The sequence below is a fragment of the Sander vitreus genome, chromosome 4 (assembly GCF_031162955.1).
Source record: "Sander vitreus isolate 19-12246 chromosome 4, sanVit1, whole genome shotgun sequence".
Classification (NCBI taxonomy): Eukaryota; Metazoa; Chordata; class Actinopteri; order Perciformes; family Percidae; genus Sander; species Sander vitreus.
In genome coordinates this window covers 355,001-375,361 of record NC_135858.1, presented here as the reverse complement: position 1 = coordinate 375,361, position 20,361 = coordinate 355,001, and the positions used below count along the sequence as shown (strand labels likewise).

At 41.8% G+C, this 20,361-nt stretch overlaps 1 protein-coding gene across 4 annotated transcripts; it reads right to left on the bottom strand.

The window, feature by feature from the left end:
* Positions 1 to 3,541: 3,541 nt before the first annotated feature.
* Positions 3,542 to 19,391, bottom strand: LOC144516383 (uncharacterized). Of its 4 annotated transcripts, none has more exons than XR_013501840.1 (6): positions 18,942 to 19,391; positions 13,497 to 13,895; positions 7,547 to 7,842; positions 5,351 to 5,478; positions 4,172 to 5,075; positions 3,542 to 4,141 (listed from the first exon to the last, which is right to left on the bottom strand). XR_013501840.1 is itself a non-coding variant. In XM_078247615.1 (5 exons), exons 1-5 carry the CDS (start codon positions 19,072 to 19,074, stop codon positions 4,871 to 4,873), a joined length of 1,161 nt encoding a protein of 386 aa, XP_078103741.1. In that variant the 5' UTR covers positions 19,075 to 19,391; the 3' UTR covers positions 3,542 to 4,870. The 4 variants fall into 4 exon arrangements, 1 of the variants encoding a protein (XP_078103741.1); XR_013501839.1 differs by having other exon boundaries at positions 4,203 to 5,075; XR_013501838.1 differs by having other exon boundaries at positions 3,542 to 4,265; positions 4,296 to 5,075.
* Between the last annotated feature and the right edge of the window lie 970 nt (positions 19,392 to 20,361).

Here is a 20,361-nt window from a genome sequence, read left to right as displayed (position 1 = left end):
CTCAACGGTTGTGATTGGTGTAGAGCCCGCCTCAACGGTTGTGATTGGTGTAGAGCCCGCCTCAACGGTTGTGATTGGTGTAGAGCCCGCCTCAACGGTTGTGATTGGTGTAGCGCCCGCCTCAACGGTTGTGATTGGTGTAGAGCCCGCCTCAACGGTTGTGATTGGTGTAAAGCCCCCCTCAACGGTTGTGATTGGTGTAGAGCCCGCCTCAACGGTTGTGATTGGTGTAGAGCCCGCCTCAACGGTTGTGATTGGTGTAGAGCCCGCCTCAACGGTTGTGATTGGTGTAAAGCCCCCCTCAACGGTTGTGATTGGTGTAGAGCCCCCCTCAACGGTTGTGATTGGTGTAGAGCCCGCCTCAACGGTTGTGATTGGTGTAGAGCCCGCCTCAACGGTTGTGATTGGTTCCTCGATTTGGAGAAATTGAAAATGGGCTTGAATGGGCTCTTGGCCAGACGGACTTGCAGAGAAAATCTCTCATTCTTTTCCCAGGCTAATAGTAAGTAGTAAAAAGTACAATTTTTCCCTCTGAAATGTAAGGGTATACTCAAATAACTCGCGCAAAGCAACGTGAAATTGTACTTAAATGCAGTTCTTCAGTAAATGTACTTGTACCACTGTTAGAATGATCAAATGTTTTCCCACATTGAAACCAACAGCGACATCTAATATTTCAAGAAATTGGGCCACTGCTCAGTAAAGGAAAAAATAACTGTAGCTACAATATGTTAGTTTGTTGGTTTCTTTGGATAATGACAGTTGCTAGTTTGTTAGCTTTAGCTGCTAGCCAGTGTCAGTGAGTGAACAGCCAGCTAATGTGGACACAGAAACAATCAAATGTATATAGTCCAGCTACGTTAGCTTGTGGCAACAAAATATTTGGACCAATCGTTACAACAAAATCAAAAGACACTACAAATTCAGAATGTCAACGCAAGCACACTTATTTTGCTCTATATCACTGTTTTAGTTTTTATTAAAGCCATATAACTAGTGGTGGCCAAATGAAGCTTCGTGAACCAACTTCTCTTATTTCTTGAGCCCACTAGATGGCGCTCTCTCTTCAACAAATGGGTTGAAAATACACTGAATAGAGAGCCGAAGTCACGCCCTTCTACTTCCAGTCCATGGGACCTTAATTAGAAAAAATATGAACGGGAGTGAATGGGGAGATTACACATATGATGTTCATCAGTTTAATTGATCATTTCGCAAGTCAAGAAAGTCTTTAGTCCCATGAGGTCCATCGGAAGGGGCGGGACTTCGCCTCTCTATTCCTTTAACCATCCTATTCTCTATTCCTTTAACCATCCTATTCTCTATTCCTTTAACCCTCCTATTCTCTATTCCTTTAACCATCTTATTCTCTATTTAACCCTCCTATTCTCTATTGCTTTAACCATCCTATTCTCTATTCCTTTAACCATCTTATTCTCTATTTAACCCTCCTATTCTCTATTGCTTTAACCATCCTATTATCTATTCCTTTAACCATCCTATTCTCTATTCCTTTAACCCTCTTATTCTCTATTTAACCATCCTATTCTCTATTCCTTTAACCCTCCTATTCTCTATTCCTTTAACCATCCTATTCTCTATTCCTTTAACCGTCCTATTATCTATTCCTTTAACCCTCCTATTCTCTATTGCTTTAACCCTCCTATTCTCTATTCCTTTAACCATCCTATTATCTATTCCTTTAACCATCCTATTATCTATTCCTTTAACCATCCTATTCTCTATTGCTTTAACCGTCCTATTCTCTATTCCTTTAACCCTCCATTTTCAAAAAATGTCTATATCAGAAATGTGGGTTTCTGTCAACCAAACTGCCCAAAATGTACATGGATGGTTCCATTTAATGCTCTTCTCAAGTAAAATGAAGGCTCAGTACACTTTTATTCAATTTATTTAGCATATTTCTGCTTTTTAAACTAAACTAAATTAGGTTTAGTGTCCATGAATAAGTGTAAAACTCTATAAGTTGGTAGAAGTGTGAAAATAGCAAAAAAGTGACAAAAAAACTGAAAAAAAGCAACGAAAACATTGAAAATACAACAACTTAAAAAAAAATAAAAAATAAATAAATATTCCGACAATTAGCAGAAAAAAAAACTCAACAAAAAGTGCCGGAAGGCTAGGGGGAAAAAACGTTGAAAAAAGTGTCAACGTTTCTCGAGCTGGGAGGCTAACACAAGGTTAACCTTTTTCTCTGAACAGAGAGCGCCATCTAGTGGGCTCAGGAAACAAGGTGTTCACGAAGCGTCATTTGTCCATCACTACATATAACCACTACTACTAAACCACTCGGACGCCCTGAAGAACTACAGTTTTGGTAAAAGTATTTAAATGTATGATACGAAGCGTCACGAGGAAGTCATCAAGCTCGTTTTCGTATATGATGGCCTACGGTTTTTGTAGGCAAATAAAAAAATGTTTATTTGATTTTTATGTCAACTATTGTAAGTTCAAGTCTTTTTGAATATACTCACAGCTGAGGCTCTCATGACATTGTTTGATTTTGCTTGATACAGGTATAATAAAGAAATTGACACGTTGACGTTTGGGAAGTTTTACCTAGAAGACTAGCTAGCTCTGCGCTAGCTCTGTGCTACACAACCTGGATGAAATACACGTCAGTTTTTTTGAGTGAAAAACTGTAACAGACTGCAATAATCCAGAGAAATACATATTTTCTATACTTCTTTTGGCCGGTAGCTGTTGGTGTTAGCTTGCACTATTATGTTAGCTAAGTTCATGTACGTTGTATAAGTGAGCTAGTTAGCTTCCCAGCTAGCAGTTACGGTAACTTCTTGAAATAATTTCAAGAGAAATATATTTTTTTGAACTTCTTAACAAAAAGCTATGTATTTCCACATCCAGAAGTTACAGAAGCAACATGATCAATCATTTGGAGCTGTTTTTGTGTACTAGATGAATGTAAGTCCAATATTCAATCTCTTTGAGCTCTGTTTTTGGGCTCCACCAACTCCTGAGGGAAATATCTGTCTCTTTAGCTGCTAAATGCTCCATTAGGTTCACCAGATATTCTCTAACTGTGTCTGTTTGCTGCTGAACAGGTAGTGTACCGTGGCTTTTTCCCAGTCTCACGACAGTTTGTGAAATGGTCACGTTATTTTTTCTATTTTTAATCTATCGATTTGTGTACACGCACACATTTATCTCGTTTTTTTGTGGTGGTCAGCACGTAATGGGAAGCATCTATACGGAGGTTGGGGAAAGGAACGGTCACACGCGGGAGATGGCCACAGTCGCTGGGGTGAAAGTCCTGTGTTTGACCCATCCTCCCCCTCCGACCAACCTCCCTACGCAGATTTTCGGCCTTTCATACTCGCTACCGTAGTCGTGCTGTGATCACGAAAGATGCTTCCCATTGAAATACATTAGTTTAAAAAACGTGCTGACCATCACGTAAAAAATGAGATAAACGTGTCCGTGTACAGCAGGGGTGTCAAACTCAATTTCCCAGAGGGCCACACTGGAAAAAGAGAATCACATCAAGGGCCAGACACGTAGGGTTAATTGACATGCTTTTATTTCATCGAAAAAGTTAAATATCTTTGACTCAATGATTGCATGTCTCATATCGTCTCCTCTTTGACAGTCTGGTCGACATAAAGCCCTGAAAAAGTCAGCAGAAACGTTCCAAAGCCATCCTAGAAGTTAGCAAATCCAGCAAAACGATTATATTTTACATATAAAGTCAAACATGTTAGTAAAAATATGAAAGAATTATTTTGATTTGATTATATTTTGTTATTATATTGTAAATATACAGTAATCACGCTTTTACCAAATCAGTAATCAGTAGGTTAAAGGACAATTGCGGTGCAAAATGAACCTAGGGGTTATTAACGTGTGTGTACCGAGTCGGGATGGGCGATATCTCGATATGGGATCGCAGTTTTTGGCTTGCCTGTCAAAGTACACGCCCATTTCCTATGCAGAGCCAAAGCCCGTCTACGGAAAGCCGTTCCACTCCCTATTCAGCCCCATTGTACCTACTTTGGTTGCAGTTCCACCAGAGTTCCACTGGGGGTGATCACGGTCCAGTGCTAAATGAATGGGACTCTATGGAGCTAGATGCTAAATGAATGGGACTCTATGGAGCTATATGCTAAATGAATGGGACTCTATGGAGCTAGACGCTAAATGAATGGGAGTCTATGGAGCTAGACGCTAAATGAATGGGACTCTATGGAGCTAGATGCTAAATGAATGGGACTCTATGGAGCTAGATGCTAAATGAATGGGACTCTATGGAGCTAGACGCTAAATGAATGGGACTCTATGGAGCTAGATGCTAAATGAATGGGACTCTATGGAGCTAGATGCTAAATGAATGGGACTCTATGGAGCTAGACGCTAAATGAATGGGACTCTATGGAGCTAGATGCTAAATGAATGGGACTCTATGGAGCTAGATGCTAAATGAATGGGACTCTATGGAGCTAGATGCTAAATGAATGGGACTCTATGGAGCTAGACGGCTACATTTGTCTCTTTCGCCTGATTGTCGTTGAGAAATCTCAGATTTGATTGTAGTTTCTGCAAGTTCAACATGGATTATAGGTCAAAAGTTGAATGAACTAGTACTTGTGTCCTTTCGATTTCTTACAGGTTGAGTCCTTGTTGCCCATAACACGCTAGCATTCTGCTAATGAATGCTGATTGGTCAGTGAAGGACAGAGAACGGTCGACTCGGTGCACATGTTATTAACCCCTAGGTTCATTTTGCACTGGAATTGTCCTTTAAATGTCGTTTATCATTAATTGTTGATCAATTCTTTATTATTAAGTGAAAAACAGAGGCTACAGCTTTTGTCGCCTGGCGTTGTGCGTTTCATTAAAGCCGTTTTCTCTTTCCCCCGTTGAAACTGAAAAACTCCCTGGTTTTCTTCTCTCCCTTTGGCCAACGGCCTTTCCTCTCCTTGCTGCGGTTGATTGGCTGTCGGTCCTGCCACTGCCGTTCATAGACGTCCTCCAACAGTACGTTTCCTCTGGGAGAGTAGCTGATGTAGGACCAGGAGAGGGCGGAGCCAGAGTACCACCTAAAATCACAATTGTATTTTCAAAGATTATTATATGGGCTTTTCCGCCTTTAATGCACAGGACAGGTAGGTGAGAAAGGAGAGAGAGAGAGAGGAGGAAGACATGCAGGAAATCATCACAGGTTGGACAGGTGTATGCGTTGAGGCATACACCTGTCGCATATATGTGCGCCTGCTCTACCCACTGATCCAACCCGGCTACACGTTGGTATTTTCAAATGGTGGATTTAAAACAAGTCCATGTTTATGAAAACTATAATAATACACACACATACCCATAGCCACCGCTGGTCATGTAGTAGAAGACTTCTCTGTACTGGAGAGGATAATCCCATATCTGGACGTCTGTCACCTGACCATCAAAACCTGAAAAATCAATCACAGGCTCACCTGACCAGACATACTACACACACACACACACACCCACACAGACACACACACACCCACACAGACACACACACACACACACACACACACACCCACATACACACACACACACACACACACACACACACACACACACACACACACACACACACACAAGATTATATCAGGGACAATGATGAAGATTAAAAATGATCCAATAAATTGTTGTGAGTGATTGTAGTCCTATGATCAAAGTGTTAAAGCCTTTTCTATCTGTTTACGTTTCTATGACTTACTTACTTTACGTTACTTTCAGTATAATAATAATAATAATTTCCACCAGACTCCATGTAAATAATCAGGACTTTTAGCGTGTATAGAGCCAGCATATCTCCACCAGACTCCATGTTAATAATCAGGACTTTTAGCGTGTATAGAGTCAGCATATTTCCACCAGACTCCATGTTAATAATCAGGACTTTTAGCGTGTACAGAGCCAGCATATTTCCACCAGACTCCATGTAAATAATCAGGACTTTTAGTGTGTATAGAGCCAGCATATTTCCACCAGACTCCATGTAAATAATCAGGACTTTTAGCGTGTATAGAGCCAGCATATCTCCACCAGACTCCATGTAAATAATCAGTACTTTTAGCGTGTATAGAGCCAGCATATCTCCACCAGACTCCATGTAAATAATCAGGACTTTTAGTGTGTATAGAGCCAGCATATCTCCACATGTAAATGGGTGAATTAAGGGTTTATTTCAACCAAACCAGAGTGGTGATTGTTGGAACAGTGGAAAGATGAACCAAGACGGCTTTTGAGTCTGTCGAGTTTGAATGAAATGTGTTTTAGGATGCTAAAATCACTGAGCTATGCCAACAGACATTCAAATGAACGAAAGGGCTTCAATTTTTCAGACTGACGAGGTCTTTGCCTGGTTTCTAGTCTCGCTTTGCCAGACCTTCCTCCACAGCGCTGCGGAGGAGGGTCTGGCGAGTCCACACAGCATTCCTGGATGGGAAGGAAACATGCTCTGGTTTATTGACATTTCTTTAAAGGGCCCATGGCATGAAAATGTCACTTTATGAGGTTTTTTAACATTAATGTTAGTTCCCCCAGCCTGCCTATGGTCCCCCAGTGGCTAGAAATGGTGATAGGTGTAAACCGAGCCCTGGGTATCCTGCTCTGCCTTTGAGAAAATGAAAACTCAGATGGGCCAATCAGGAATCTTCCCTTTATGATGTCATAAGGGGAAAGGTTACCTCCCCTTTCTCTGCTTTGCCCACCCAGAGAACTAAGGTCTATAGAAAAGAGACTTCAGATACAGTATTAGGGGACCACTAAGGTCTATATAAAAAGATACTTCAGATACAGTATTAGGGGACCACTAAGGTCTATAGAAAAGAGACTTCAGATACAGTATTAGGGGACCACTAAGGTCTATATAAAAGAGACTTCAGATACAGTATTAGGGGACCACTAAGGTCTATATAAAAAGATACTTCAGATACAGTATTAGGGGACCACTAAGGGACCACTAAGGCCTATATAAAAGAGACTTCAGATACAATATTAGGGGACCACTAAGGTCTATATAAAAGAGACTTCAGATACAGTATTAGGGGACCACTAAGGTCTATATAAAAGAGACTTCAGATACAGTATTAGGGGGACCACTAAGGTCTATATAAAAGAGACTTCAGATACAGTATTAGGGGACCACTAAGGCCTATATAAAAGAGACTTCAGATACAATATTAGGGGACCACTAAGGTCTATATAAAAGAGACTTCAGATACAGTATTAGGGGACCACTAAGGCTTATATAAAAGAGACTTCAGATACAGTATTAGGGGACCACTAAGGTCTATATAAAAGCATCCAAAAAGCAGCATGTCATAGGACCTTTAAACCAATCACGATCATCATGGGTGCCGCTAAACGCCGCATGGAGCCCTGGTGCTGCTGGTAGCCTCGGAAGGGAACTTGTTTTGGTGGAACGTGTAGTTCTACATCCAAAAGTTGTCGTACAACAGAAAACTCAGATTGGACAGATAGTCTATAGGCTTGGCTACTTTGATCAATACTTTGTTCTTACCTTAGTAGGCAGCATCTTCCTGATGCTCATGCTCGAGTCGCTGAACAACTGGGCCACATTCTTCATGGTGTCCACAGTGAGGCAGACTCTGGTCCAGACTTCTGGTCCGATGTTTGACCAGAACCTTTTGTAAGGTTGCAAGTACAGGTTGTTATAACCATATCTGTCAAAGGATAGTCTGTACGACCTAGGAGACCCTCCCATTTGCAGAGGCCTTCTGCTGGATGGACTGAGTGTGAAGATTGTCTGGATGTCTGCTTGATAGTCGGTCAGGTAACGCAGACACACGGACACACCTGCAGGAGTCACATGGAGGGTGTTAATTGACAAATTTAGTTGACACAGTTAAGTAAGAATCTAAACACATGAACAGTTGTTTGGTTGTTGTTGTGCATAAATAAAAAAAACTAACCTAAAATACCAAATAAATACATAAAAGATATTTAGCGGACAATAGAAAGGCCTAGGTTTTGCAGATATATTCAATATAAATGTTGATAGAAAATGTTTTTTTGTGGCCAATGTCAGTTGTATTTGAACATACTTTGTAAGAGATCGTAGGCACCTGCTACAACCAAAGGCGCTAACGCATGCTAACTGACCTTTCTAGGCCAACAGCAGAGAGCCAAGGTTAATAAACTGGTGACGTTTGTGGTGGAATTTTCCAGAAACACCATGCTGTGGTAAGATGACACATGGGGAAAACTTACATCAGTCAGTCACGACCAGTCGAACGATGAACGGCGTGCTTGAGCTATGTTACTGGTTACTGGTTGCACGGCGCTTGGCGTTCAACTGGTCATGACTGAGAACTCCCAAGATGGCGCCTGCCTGTATACGTGAACGCTACTGTCTTTATACACTATGTCTGTACACTTACAATGTTCTCAATGCTTTGCTTTACATGTAGGGACCAAGGGGGTAAGCGAGCCTCCACAGAGCGTAGCTCCTATGGAGCCATTTTGATGCTAACAAGCCATCACCTCCCGTTAGCATCCCGTTAGCATCCCATTAGCATCCCATTGACTGTCATTCATTTTGACGTCACTTTGACAGAGAATACCTTTACATCTGAAGTAGGGCTGAACGATTTTTGAAAATAATCTAATTGAGATTTTTTCAAAAATATTGCGATTGTGGTTCAATATGTGATAAATTTTTAAGCTCTTTGTCTTCTGTATTATTCAAAGACAAGCAATACATCATTGTATAGTATGAACAATACAAGATTAGATATTAAACAAACTGTTGTTTCCTGGAGGCCAGTACGGTGGCCCTGAAGAGCAAATCACAACAGCAAATAGGAAAACACGACGGCAAACAGGAAAACACGACGGCAAACAGGAAAACACGACAGGAAACAGGAAAACACGACAGCAAACAGGAAAACACGACAGCAAATAGAAAAACAAGACAACAAATAGGAAAACACGACAGGAAACAGGAAAACACAACAGGAAAACACGACAGGAAACAGGAAAACACGACAGGAAACAGGAAAACACGACAGGAAACAGGAAAACACGACGGCAAATAGGAAAACACGACAACAAATAGGAAAACACGACGACAAACAGGAAAACACGACAACAAATAGGAAAACACGACAACAAATAGGAAAACACGACAACAAATAGGAAAACATGACAGTAAACAGGAAAACACGACAACAAATAGGAAAACACGACAACAAATAGGAAAACACGACAGCAAATAAGAAAACACGAAAACACGACGGCAAACAGGAAAACACGACAACAAACATGAAAACACGACAACAAATATGAAAACACGACAGCAAACATGAAAACACGACAACAAACATGAAAACACGACAACAAATATGAAAACACGACAACAAATAGGAAAACACGACAGCAAACATGAAAACAAGACGGCAAACAGGAAAACACGACAACAAAGAGGAAAACACAACAACAAATAGGAAAACACGACGGCAAACAGGAAAACACGACGGCAAACAGGAAAACACGACAACAAAGAGGAAAACACAACAACAAATAGGAAAACACGACAGCAAATAAGAAAACACGACAACAAATAGGAAAACACGACAGCAAATAAGAAAACACGAAAACACGACAGCAAATAGGAAAACACGACAGCATATTTGCCGTTGTGTTTTTCTATTTGCTGTTGTGATTTGCACTTCAGGGCCACCGTAGGCCAGGCCTGGATGTGATGATGACATCAGGTGATGCATGAATGTATATGAATGACATCTTTCATCTAACTCCTTCAGTCCCAGTAGTATTACTAGTAATACTACTGCAGTCCCAGTAGTATTACTAGTAATACTGAGCACTGACCGCCTGGTGGAAACATTCATATGAAAGTCAGAAACTAATCACACAAACTAAAGGGCAGGTTGCAGAAATATAAAAACAAGTAATAAACATATGTAAACATGTGGATTTCACTTTTTAAACACTATCTTTAAACTTTACTAGACAGTTAAATAAATAAAAATATAGTATATACATATTTTACAGCGCACACAGAGGAGCTGCCTCCCCCCTCCTGAAGTGGCGTGCCGCGTGCATGACAGCGTCAACATTGCACTCACACTCAGAGACAGAGAGGCTATCGTTACGTTAGCAGTAGCATGCTGTTGCTGGTCTTTTCGTGGGATTAACTGTACTAATAAAACCGTTGAAACAACGCAGCCACGCTGCTGTGAAAGCTCCCCGAACGTCATTTATCAGAGTCTGGTTGTTACCCCTCCCCGTGGCAGTCTCCTCCACTCCATGTCTTTATAACGGAGCTAGCTAACTGGAGCTAACCGCTAATCAGAGCTAATCGTTGCTAACCGAGCCTTCAGTTCTGCGTGGGTGTATCCATTAACGGCATGTATGGACTTGAGCCTGAATAAAACCCTTCATTTTATTAAAATGACAGAAATCTGCTCAAGGTTAGCGTAGCGTAGCATTAGCGTAGCGTTAGCGTCATGGATGTATTAAGAGAACGGGTTAGCGTGCTAAGTTGATGCTTTCTCTGCGGGTGCAGATTGATTTGCTCTTGCGAGTCACGTGACCAAATCGCAGCCTTTGCAATTAGGAAATCGCGTCTTAACATATCGCGATATTATCGCAAATGCAATGAATCGTTCAGCCCTACTCTGTAGAGTTTAAAGACTCTATTTGTCCGTTGTTTATTTCTAAAGAAACACGACAACGTATAAAAGGCTCCATTACCTTGTAGCTCACGTTATGGCTCCGTAGCAGACGTTTTTATAACAATAGGCTAACGATTGGGTCATAACCACGAGACTTCCTGTCTCATAGTAGAGGAGTTACCGTATAGTACAGGAGAAGCTCTCAGGCAGTTTGGACTTCCATCAGCTGTTTAAGTGTAATGACTAATGTTAACTATCATTTTAGTGATCAATAATGAGCCTGTGTCTATGTTATCTCCTTACATATACCTACGCTACCCAAAACGTCAAAAACTCCAAAAGCGAAGAAAAAAACCCCCCAAAAGCGAAAAAAAAGCACTTCGCTTTTAACGTTTTGTTTTTTTCTTGGCTTACGTTTTGGTTTTTCTTCGCTTTTTTTACGTTTTGGGTTTTTCCCCAGAGAGAGAGAGAGAGAGAGAGAGAACACGAAGAAAAACCCCCAAAACATAAAAATAAGCAAGGAAAAAAAATGCGGAAAAAACGTTAATAAAGCGAAGAGAAAAAACCCAAACGTAAAAAAATCCCAGAAGCGAAGAAAAAAAAAGTCAAAGGCTCCTCCGTTAGCATCGTTAGCATCCGTTAGCATCCCATTGACTCCCATTCATTCTGACGTCACTTTGACAGAGAATACCTTTACATCTGAAGCATTTAAAGACTCTTATTGTCCGTTGTTTATTTCTAAAGAAACACGACAATGTATAAAAAGGCTCCATTACCTTGTAGCTCACGTTATGGCTCTGTAGCAGGCGTTTTTTATAACAATAGGCTAACGATTGGGTCATAACCCACGAGACTCCTGTCTCATAGTAGAAGTTACCGTATAGTACAGGAGACTCTCAGGCAGTTTGGACTTCCATCAGCTGTTTAAGTGTAATGACTAATGTTAACTATCATTTTAGTGATCAATAATGAGCCTGTGTCTATGTTATCTCCTACATGTACCTACGCTTTCGCAAAGCGTCAAAAACTCAAAAGCGAAGAAAAAACCCCCAAAAAAGCGAAAAAAAGAAAAAAAGCGCTTCGCTTTTAGCTGTTTTGGTTTTTTCTTGGCTTTTACGTTTTGGGGTTTTCCCCAGAGAGAGAGAGAGAGAAACAGAAGAAAAAAACCCCCGAAAACATAAAAATAAGCAAGAAAAAGAAAAAAGCGATAAGACGTTAATAAGCGAAGACTTAAAAAAGCCCAAACGTAAAAAAAATCCCAAGAAGCGAAGAAAAAAAAAGTCAAAGGCTCCTCCCGTTAGCATCCCGTTAGCATCCCGTTAGCATCCCATTGACTCCCATTCATTCTGACGTCACTTTGACAGAGAATACCTTTACATCTGAAGCATTTAAAGACTCTATTTGTCCGTTGTTTATTTCTAAAGAAACACGACAACGTATAAAAGGCTCCATTACCTTGTAGCTCACGTTATGGCTCCGTAGCAGACGTTTTTATAACAATAGGCTAACGATTGGGTCATAACCACGAGACTTCCTGTCTCATAGTAGAGGAGTTACCGTATAGTACAGGAGAAGCTCTCAGGCAGTTTGGACTTCCATCAGCTGTTTAAGTGTAATGACTAATGTTAACTATCATTTTAGTGATCAATAATGAGCCTGTGTCTATGTTATCTCCTTACATATACCTACGCTACCCAAAACGTCAAAAACTCCAAAAAGCGAAGAAAAAACCCCCCAAAAAACGACACTTCGCTTTTAACGTTTTGGTTTTTCTTAGCTTTTACGTTTTGGGGGTTTTTCCCCAGAGAGAGAGAGAGAAAAAACAAGAAGAAAAAAACCCCAAAACATAAAAATAAGCAAGAAAAAAAAAAAAAAAGCGGAAAACGTTAATAAGCGAAGAAAAAAACTTAAAAAAAACCCAAAACGTAAAAAAAAATCCCAAGAAGCGAAGAAAAAAAAGTCAAAGGCTCCTCCCGTTAGCATCCCGTTAGCATCCCGTTAGCATCCCATTGACTGCCATTCATTCTGACGTCACTTTGACAGAGAATACCTTTACATCTGAAGCGTTTAAAGACTCTATTTGTCCGTTGTTTATTTCTAAAGAAACACGACAATGTATAAAAGGCTCCATTACCTTGTAGCTCACGTTATGGCTCCGTAGCAGACGTTTTTATAACAATAGGCTAACGATTGGGTCATAACCACGAGACTTCCTGTCTCATAGTAGAGGAGTTACCGTATAGTACAGGAGAAGGAAAAGTGCTTCTAATATCCTTCACACTTCCTTCTTTTACTGTCTATGACAGGGACCCTCATGATGCCACCGTGGAAGTGTGGTGCTATTTTGAGCCTTGTTAGTGGTGTAGAAATAGAGATTTCTTTTTACTCTACCCTCTGCCCCGACAACTAGCTTTATAAGCTAATTAGCGGTTTGGGCTAAAACTGATCACACAGGATTAGCATGAAAACATATCCCAGAGAACGGTTGACTCAGTACACATGTGTTATTAACCCTTAGGTTCATTTTGCGCCAGATTTCTCCTTTAATGCGGCTTTAATCTGCAAAACATCATAATAACATAATTCACAAACAACCATGTAAAATTGGCCCATGTGGGAACAATGTGCTGGTTTCTGTTCCAGTTCGGCCTCTTTCCCACGCAAGAATCCAAACTGTTTTTTATTTAATATCGTCACCTCTTAAAGCGTAACTTTAACAGGAAGACACTCTACATAAAGTAACATTTTGGGTTTCATATCCTGATTACTGACACTGTGTTCCTGTTTGGTTATGTAGTTTGTGAATGTACTCACCTCTAGTGGGAGGTGCTGTGGTCCATGGACGGGTGGTGGTGTAGTAGGGACGGGTGGTGGTGTAGGGACGGGTGGTGGTGTAGTAAGGACGGCTGGTGGTGTAGGGACGGGTGGTGGTGTAGTAGGGACGGTTGGTGGTGGTGTAGTAGGGACGGCCGGTGGTGTAGGGACGGGTGGTGGTGTAGTAGGGACGGCCGGTGGTGGTGTAGTAGGGACGGCCGGTGGTGTAGGGACGGGTGGTGGTGTAGTAGGGACGGTTGGTGGTGGTGTAGTAGGGACGGGTGGGGTATCTAGTGTAGGGGGGCGTGGTAGGAGAAAAATAGGGTGAATAGAAGGATATTCCTCTTTCATTACGAGACAAAGTGAACATCTTCCCGTTTAAATTTAGTCCAGAAGCCCCTAGAGAAAGAAAGAGGAAACAACGACACAGACAAGGTGTCAACATGATATAAAATCTTCTTTTTACTCATGCATCTTTTAGATTACTTAATCTTAAAACATGTCACATAACTGCACTGAATTACTGACAAACTAAAACACCTATTTTATACATACATAACAAACAGATTATTTATTATTATATAAAGATATTCAGATATTTATGAAGTCTTTTCAATCTGTGTGAGTGTGAATTTCAGGGTGTAAGACTTTGAGTTTTTAGCTAGCTGTACTCTGATTCCATACAACCATACATACAACACAGCAAAACAAACATCATTAAGTAAAAAGCTATTTTTTTTTCCAGAGATGTTTTGCCGTTTCACTGATGTCCACAATAAGTTTAAAATCTTCCTAGGTTGTGCTTTGTACATTGTTGGACAATAATGTCTCTGGGAACCATCATCTAACTGTGGTGGAGAGGTTTGTGTGTCCCTATGAACCTCAGGGCTATGTTGTCTGGAGCCTGGTGCTCCTGCAACCTAGCCTGACCAGTCAGACCCACATCCAGATGTTGGGTCTGGGAACTCCCCATTGGCTGGGCTCAATCCAAGGGGCGGGATAAACAGTTGTCTTTCAGATTCCCTCTGCACCAATAGGATAGCGCTACAACCAATCAGAGCAACGCTAGCTGATAGATTCCACTCTAAACTCTGAACACATCTTCCTTTTTTAAGAATGACTTCAGGGCCGTTCTTTGTTCTTTTCTCAAAGAAAAGCTGAACTCCAAGTCTTCAGAGACCGCTGTTCACCAGCAGCAGCAGCAGCCATAAGCCCCGCCCACCCACTCTATACACGATGTGATTGGCCTGACTAGAGTTTGGTTTTTCCAGCTCTCAAGCCAACAGAGAGTTGCTAGACGACCCTGCTGCAGATTACATTTGCTACCGCTAGGGTGCGTATAGATGTCTAGGCTACCTGGAAGGGTCTCCCATGGCAAAGTGGTCTCGGGCAATGGGGCAGACTAACAATGGTTCAAAAAGACCAACTGAATCACAGAGGAAGAGGAGAAATGACCCAGGCGGTGGTTCAGGTATCTAGTAAGGATGCCCCCTGGGCGCCCCCCTAGGGAGGTGTTCCAGGCACGTCCAGCTGGGAGGAGGCCTCGGGAAGACCCAGGACTAGGTGGAGGGACGTCCGGCTGGGAGGAGGCCTCGGGGAAGACCCAGGACTAGGTGGAGGGACGTCCAGCTGGGAGGAGGTCTCGGGGAAGACCCAGGACTAGGTGGAGAGATTATATCTCTACTCTGGCATGGGAACGCCTCGGGATCCCCCAGTCAGAGCTGTTTGTGTGGTTCTGGAAAGGGAAGTTTGGGGTCCACTGCTGGAGCTGTTGCCCCCGTGACCCGACCCTGGATGAATGGATGACGATGGATAGTGTAGGGGGAATTATGTCTAAAATAAGGCCCTAAGGCCTGTCAAATTGGCCTTTTTACATTGGACTTAACTTTACCAGAACACAAGGATCAATCTGAGATGAAGAGTTCAGTTAAGCAAAGTTTACTGAGTCCAGCATAAGAGTAACAACACACCTGTGGATTCACAAAACAGAGACTAAGTTTCCCTAGCGACAGACATCAAGTCAGAGCTGGTCCACCAAGTTGTCCTCTGAATTATGAGCTCCGATCTGTTCTCTCCCTCAAGCTTTTATCCTATCCTCACAGGGGGGTGTCCTCTATCTTTACACACACACGCCAAGGTCGGGGCCTCCGTGTGGTGCAACTTCCTCTTCCGTTCTCGCAACTTTCAAACAATGCACCTCTATGCCATAAAAGCCGAAACTATTTTATGACTTAAGCTCAGACGCGTCAGCCGGTTTTGCCGGGGCTTCGGTCCCGGATGTTTTGAGTGTAGCCCCGAATGTATTTTGAAAAGTTCACTGACAAATATGAAACCTATGTAAGCCTATGTAAACCCCCGAAATCATAAGTTTCCTTATTTCATTGTGCTCGCAGTTCTTACATTTTGTTTTTGTAGAACTCATAGTAGAACTGTAACATGATCCAGTTTATTTTTCCGAGGCGAATAGTAGAACGGGCAGCTACCTGCGGGATCTGACCATGCTGTATTTGTTGCAATCGCCTAACAACCGTCTCTACGTGAGGAAAGCTGTGAAAGGTGTAATTTTCGGAGGAATCATAGCCAAATCAGTCTAATACATTGATGCCATTAACACAAAGTTTAGGAGCGCAATACTAATGATTAGTTTGAAGTTCCCGTGACGTTTCCAGTCTATGGTTCAGACTCAAACACATGGAGCTCTGAAGCAGACCTGTGTGTCCACTCTCGCTGTAAAAAGCTGTGCAGCTTCAGGTTTATGGATGTGCTCTTCTGTCGACATGCTGCGGCAGATGTGTATTTCTTCAGTAGTTTTGGTTTTCCACCTCCGATACAGCTACAGCTACTTCCGTAAACGTTGTCTCATTCAGAGACCAGAGTCTCAAACGGGGCTCTGTGTCTGTCAGGAGGTCTGAGATCTATCGTCTCAGCAGAGCAATCACGTAATGCACAGCAGGTAGAGTATTTTCTTTTTTTTTTTATATTTTTGAACATACAGAAAAGACAATACAATTGAACAAGAACCAAAACCCTCTCCCACCCCCCACCCTCTGCGGTCTCCAGGAAAACAAAACAAACCAATAAACAAAAAAACAAGAACAGAAATCCCACCTTGCGTGGTCTCTCTCCTCTACTTCCTGTGATGCTGAGGTCATTAGGACTGATATTTGTGCTGCTGTGTTTCTCCATACGTCTATAGTCGATGATCTGGCTTCGTTAATCCTTTTGGAGAGAGCTCCAGCATAACCATGTCCAGAAAATACGCCAACCGCTGCTTTATACAAAGCGATATATTTATTTATATATATAAATAACTTTATTTTTCCACAGAATTGAATGACAGGAAGGAAGGCAGGAAATTAAGTGTTTAATGCTCAAAATGTTATGGGGGAGGACCCCCTGACCCCCCCCCATAGGTCACCACACAAATCTGGAAACAAAACCTTGGCATTTGGGTTGGCAGGCCAGTTATGATTAGGCCAAATGTTGGTGCCATCTAACTTAAATCTACAAACTGGAAGTTAAAATAAACATACAGTGGCTACTAACAAGCTGGGCAAGCCAAACGCTGTTTTGCATTGCATTCAGTTTCTTTAAATGGGTCCGGGCTAAGCCCCGAGCCTCCTCAAGTCCTGGAAACGCCCCTGCTTAAGCTTAACTTTCTGTGCATCAGAGGTCACCCAGAGTACTTTTAACCACTTCCTCAATGACTAACACAGCTCTTTTGCAACAAGCACATACACACTGCCCCCCCTGGTGGCTGAAACGGGTAATTGCATTGTTTCAAAAATAAGTGGAATAATTATTATTATTAATACTAATAATAATAATTTTATTATTATATAATATTTTAAATAACACAAAACAACTAAATGTAGGTAATACATCTGATTTCATATAGGCCTACTGCTCTGGCTCTCACCTGAGACTATTGTCGACGTATATGCAGGACGAAAAAAACAAACATTAGGCCTACTGTTGCTCTAGTCTGGACATCTTACCGTGCCAACGTTGCAATAAAGGGTTCCTAAATGCCGTGTATATAAATGTGATGTCAGCTTATTAATTGATTGCGCGTTTTGTGTAGATTTGGACTTTTATACGTTTTATTCCACTTTGTTTAAACGGCGAGGTGGCGAGGCCTCGTTCGCCTGTGTGGAGCTGGCTGGTGAATGTGACGCCCGTATCGGCCTCGCTGGATACACCGGGACTCTGTTTGTGGATCTCCTGATCGCTGTGGATTACTTTTTTTTCGTGTCATTGGATTACGGCAAAATACAGATCTTCTTTCTTAACGTGTCTTAACGTTTTATGGTGTGACTGATCTTGGTTTCAGCGTTTGGAGATCATCTCAACAGACTGGAGGTCCAACACTGAGTGTTCACCGTTACATTTTAGTTGAATGTAAGTGTCGGGACGTCCCGCCACCGGCTGTCTGCGTTCAGACAGCTGTGCCGTGATTGGATGTCATAAAGGGTGGACTGTTAAATAGTTATAATGTCATTTAAAATCTGCTTTAAAAATAAACATATGTGTTTATTTAGCATGTTTGTTTTGTCCATATGTGCTCGTGCTGCGTTCCCAAAGTGGTAGGCCAGGTCTTGTAGTGGAAGTTTTCTTGTTAGCAGCAGGAGTGTGGATTTAAAAACACAATAATTGAAATTAATAAAGACTTACTGAGAATAAAACCAAAGTTTGGTCTTTGAGTATTTATTTACATTTGCAAAAGCAGAGAAAACAGTTTCACATAGCATCACAGCACATCTGAAAGGGTCTTCTGACCAAGCCAACAAATCCACACATCTATATAGTAGAAACTCCCATAAACCACCCCCAGTCAGGTTATCTTTAGCAGCTTCACAGAGGAAAAGACACCATCAACAGTCAAATCCTTTCACAACCTTCCCCTCTGCTCCTGTTCCCAACTTAGCCTAAACACCAGTGTAGCTTAGGAGGCAGAAGATGAGACACAGACCAAATGTTATGGCCCTCCTCACCCTTATCTGCTAAAAAGGAGAGACTGAGGTCTGAAAACAACTAGACTCAAGGTTTTATGACGCCGGCTGCTTCTCCTTGAAGTCCTAGAGGTTACACAACATTAAAGAATATAAGAGAATATGTAGGATATTAAACTATTATGTTAAAATAAAATGTTGCCATTACAGTCTCACCTGCATACTCAAAACCTGCTGAGTCAGTATGAAGTATGAACTGAGACACAGCTTCGACAACACAAAACAAAGAAAGAAGTTTCTACTCACACACACACACACACACACACACACTGCTGGATTAATATTGACCTACTATAGCCTATTGTTGGTCATGTTGCACAACATTAAAACTGAAAAGTGTTTTCTAAATTGATAACGTGTGATTTCGTTTTGTTTACCCAGAAAGTCATTTAAGTAATTGAGAATCTTGGTTGTTGTGTGTGCGTAGGCCTACCTGTTGTGGTGGTGGTCCATCTTGGCGTTGTAGTAGTAGGCTTAGTTTCTGTGAGTCCGACCAATGCTGACATCACTACCATCGCCATGGCAGCATAAAGCAGCTTGCTCTTCATCTTCATCTTCATCCTCATCCTCACCCGGCTGACCAGCGGCTCTGCAGTCAACAGTCTGTGTGTCCTGTCGTCCCTCTGAACCGGCTGCACCTTGTGTATACTTTCGTTTCCTGCTTGGTTCAGGCGTCAGCAGACACTTTAAGTTTCATTTCTCTTCACAGAAACCCGCACTGGTTTTTGTGTCTCTCTCTCCCGGACTCGCCAGCGGCGGAGTGCGACCAAAACGTCTACTGGGGAATTCCGTAGACCACCGGCCCGGGTTGAGCAGAGGCTGCACAGTTTGACCAGCGGGCAGCGGCCGATCAGACCGGCCCTCGCGGCCTCGAAACACTCCCAGCCCACCGGGAAAAGTCCCGACTCTCCCACCGGTGTTTGACACCAAAAATCACAATCTCAACCACATCCTTGTAGCCTGGTCCGTCAGGGGTCTCCCAGGCGACTCTACCTGCCCATTTCCTTTACTTTTACTCAAGCAGGCTACTGTACTAAAGTACAACTTTGAGGTACAGCAGCCTACTCATACTTTACTTGAGTATTTCCATTTTATGGTACTATTACTATGTACTTTGTACTTCATTACATGTATTTGATAACTTAAATTACTTAGCAGATTCATATTATTATTATTATTATTATTATTATTATTATTACAAAATATAATCAACAAACTAAGATGTATTGGATGAATGGATTGAGATTCCCAGCAGTACAAAAAAAACGCATTTACATTTGATCCACCTTCACAAGCTGTAACATTAAAGTGATGAACACATTAATGCATCAATAATTATAATCCAGTAATATAATATATATTATTCTGAAATGGGCCATTTTGACTTTTACTTCTGATACTTTCAGTATATTGTGATGCTAATACTTTTGTACTTTTACTTAAGTAAGTTTTTGAATGCAGGGCTTTTACTTGTAACTAGTAAGAGAACAAAACTAGTCCAACAGACGTATCTGTATACTACTGGCTACTGTCTGTGTTTGTCCTGTGCTGCTGAGAAGGAATATGTGACCTCTGACCCCAGATGGCTACTTCACAGCGCTGAAAATGTCAGGTTTTGAAGAACATTTGGATCGTGCAACAAGGCAGGCCTGCTTGGTCCTGTCATGGAATGATTGTAAAGATTAATAAAGAATATGTTAAGGGTGTTTCCTCTCTAACTGGGAGGTTTTGGGACCGATTGGTGGGATTACTGTGGACGAAGTACACACAGAGATACACTGGTAAGAGATAATGAGGTGTAACCATGTATCAGCTCATTTAAACAGCTCACGTTACTGTGTTGTGTCAACAGT

What these genes read in the sequence shown, in the direction of transcription:
- LOC144516383 (XM_078247615.1), bottom strand. Translation starts at nt 19,074, where the DNA reads ATGAGGATGAAGATGAAGATGAAGAGCAAGCTGCTTTATGCTGCCATG. An exon ending in CACAGCACCTCCCACTAGAG is followed by an intron (nt 7,843 to 13,496) that starts GTGAGTACATTC and finishes TGACTCCTGCAG; the next exon opens with GTGTGTCCGTGTGTCTGCGT. An exon ending in GGAAGATGCTGCCTACTAAG is followed by an intron (nt 5,479 to 7,546) that starts GTAAGAACAAAG and finishes GTGTGTGTGTAG; the next exon opens with TATGTCTGGTCAGGTGAGCC.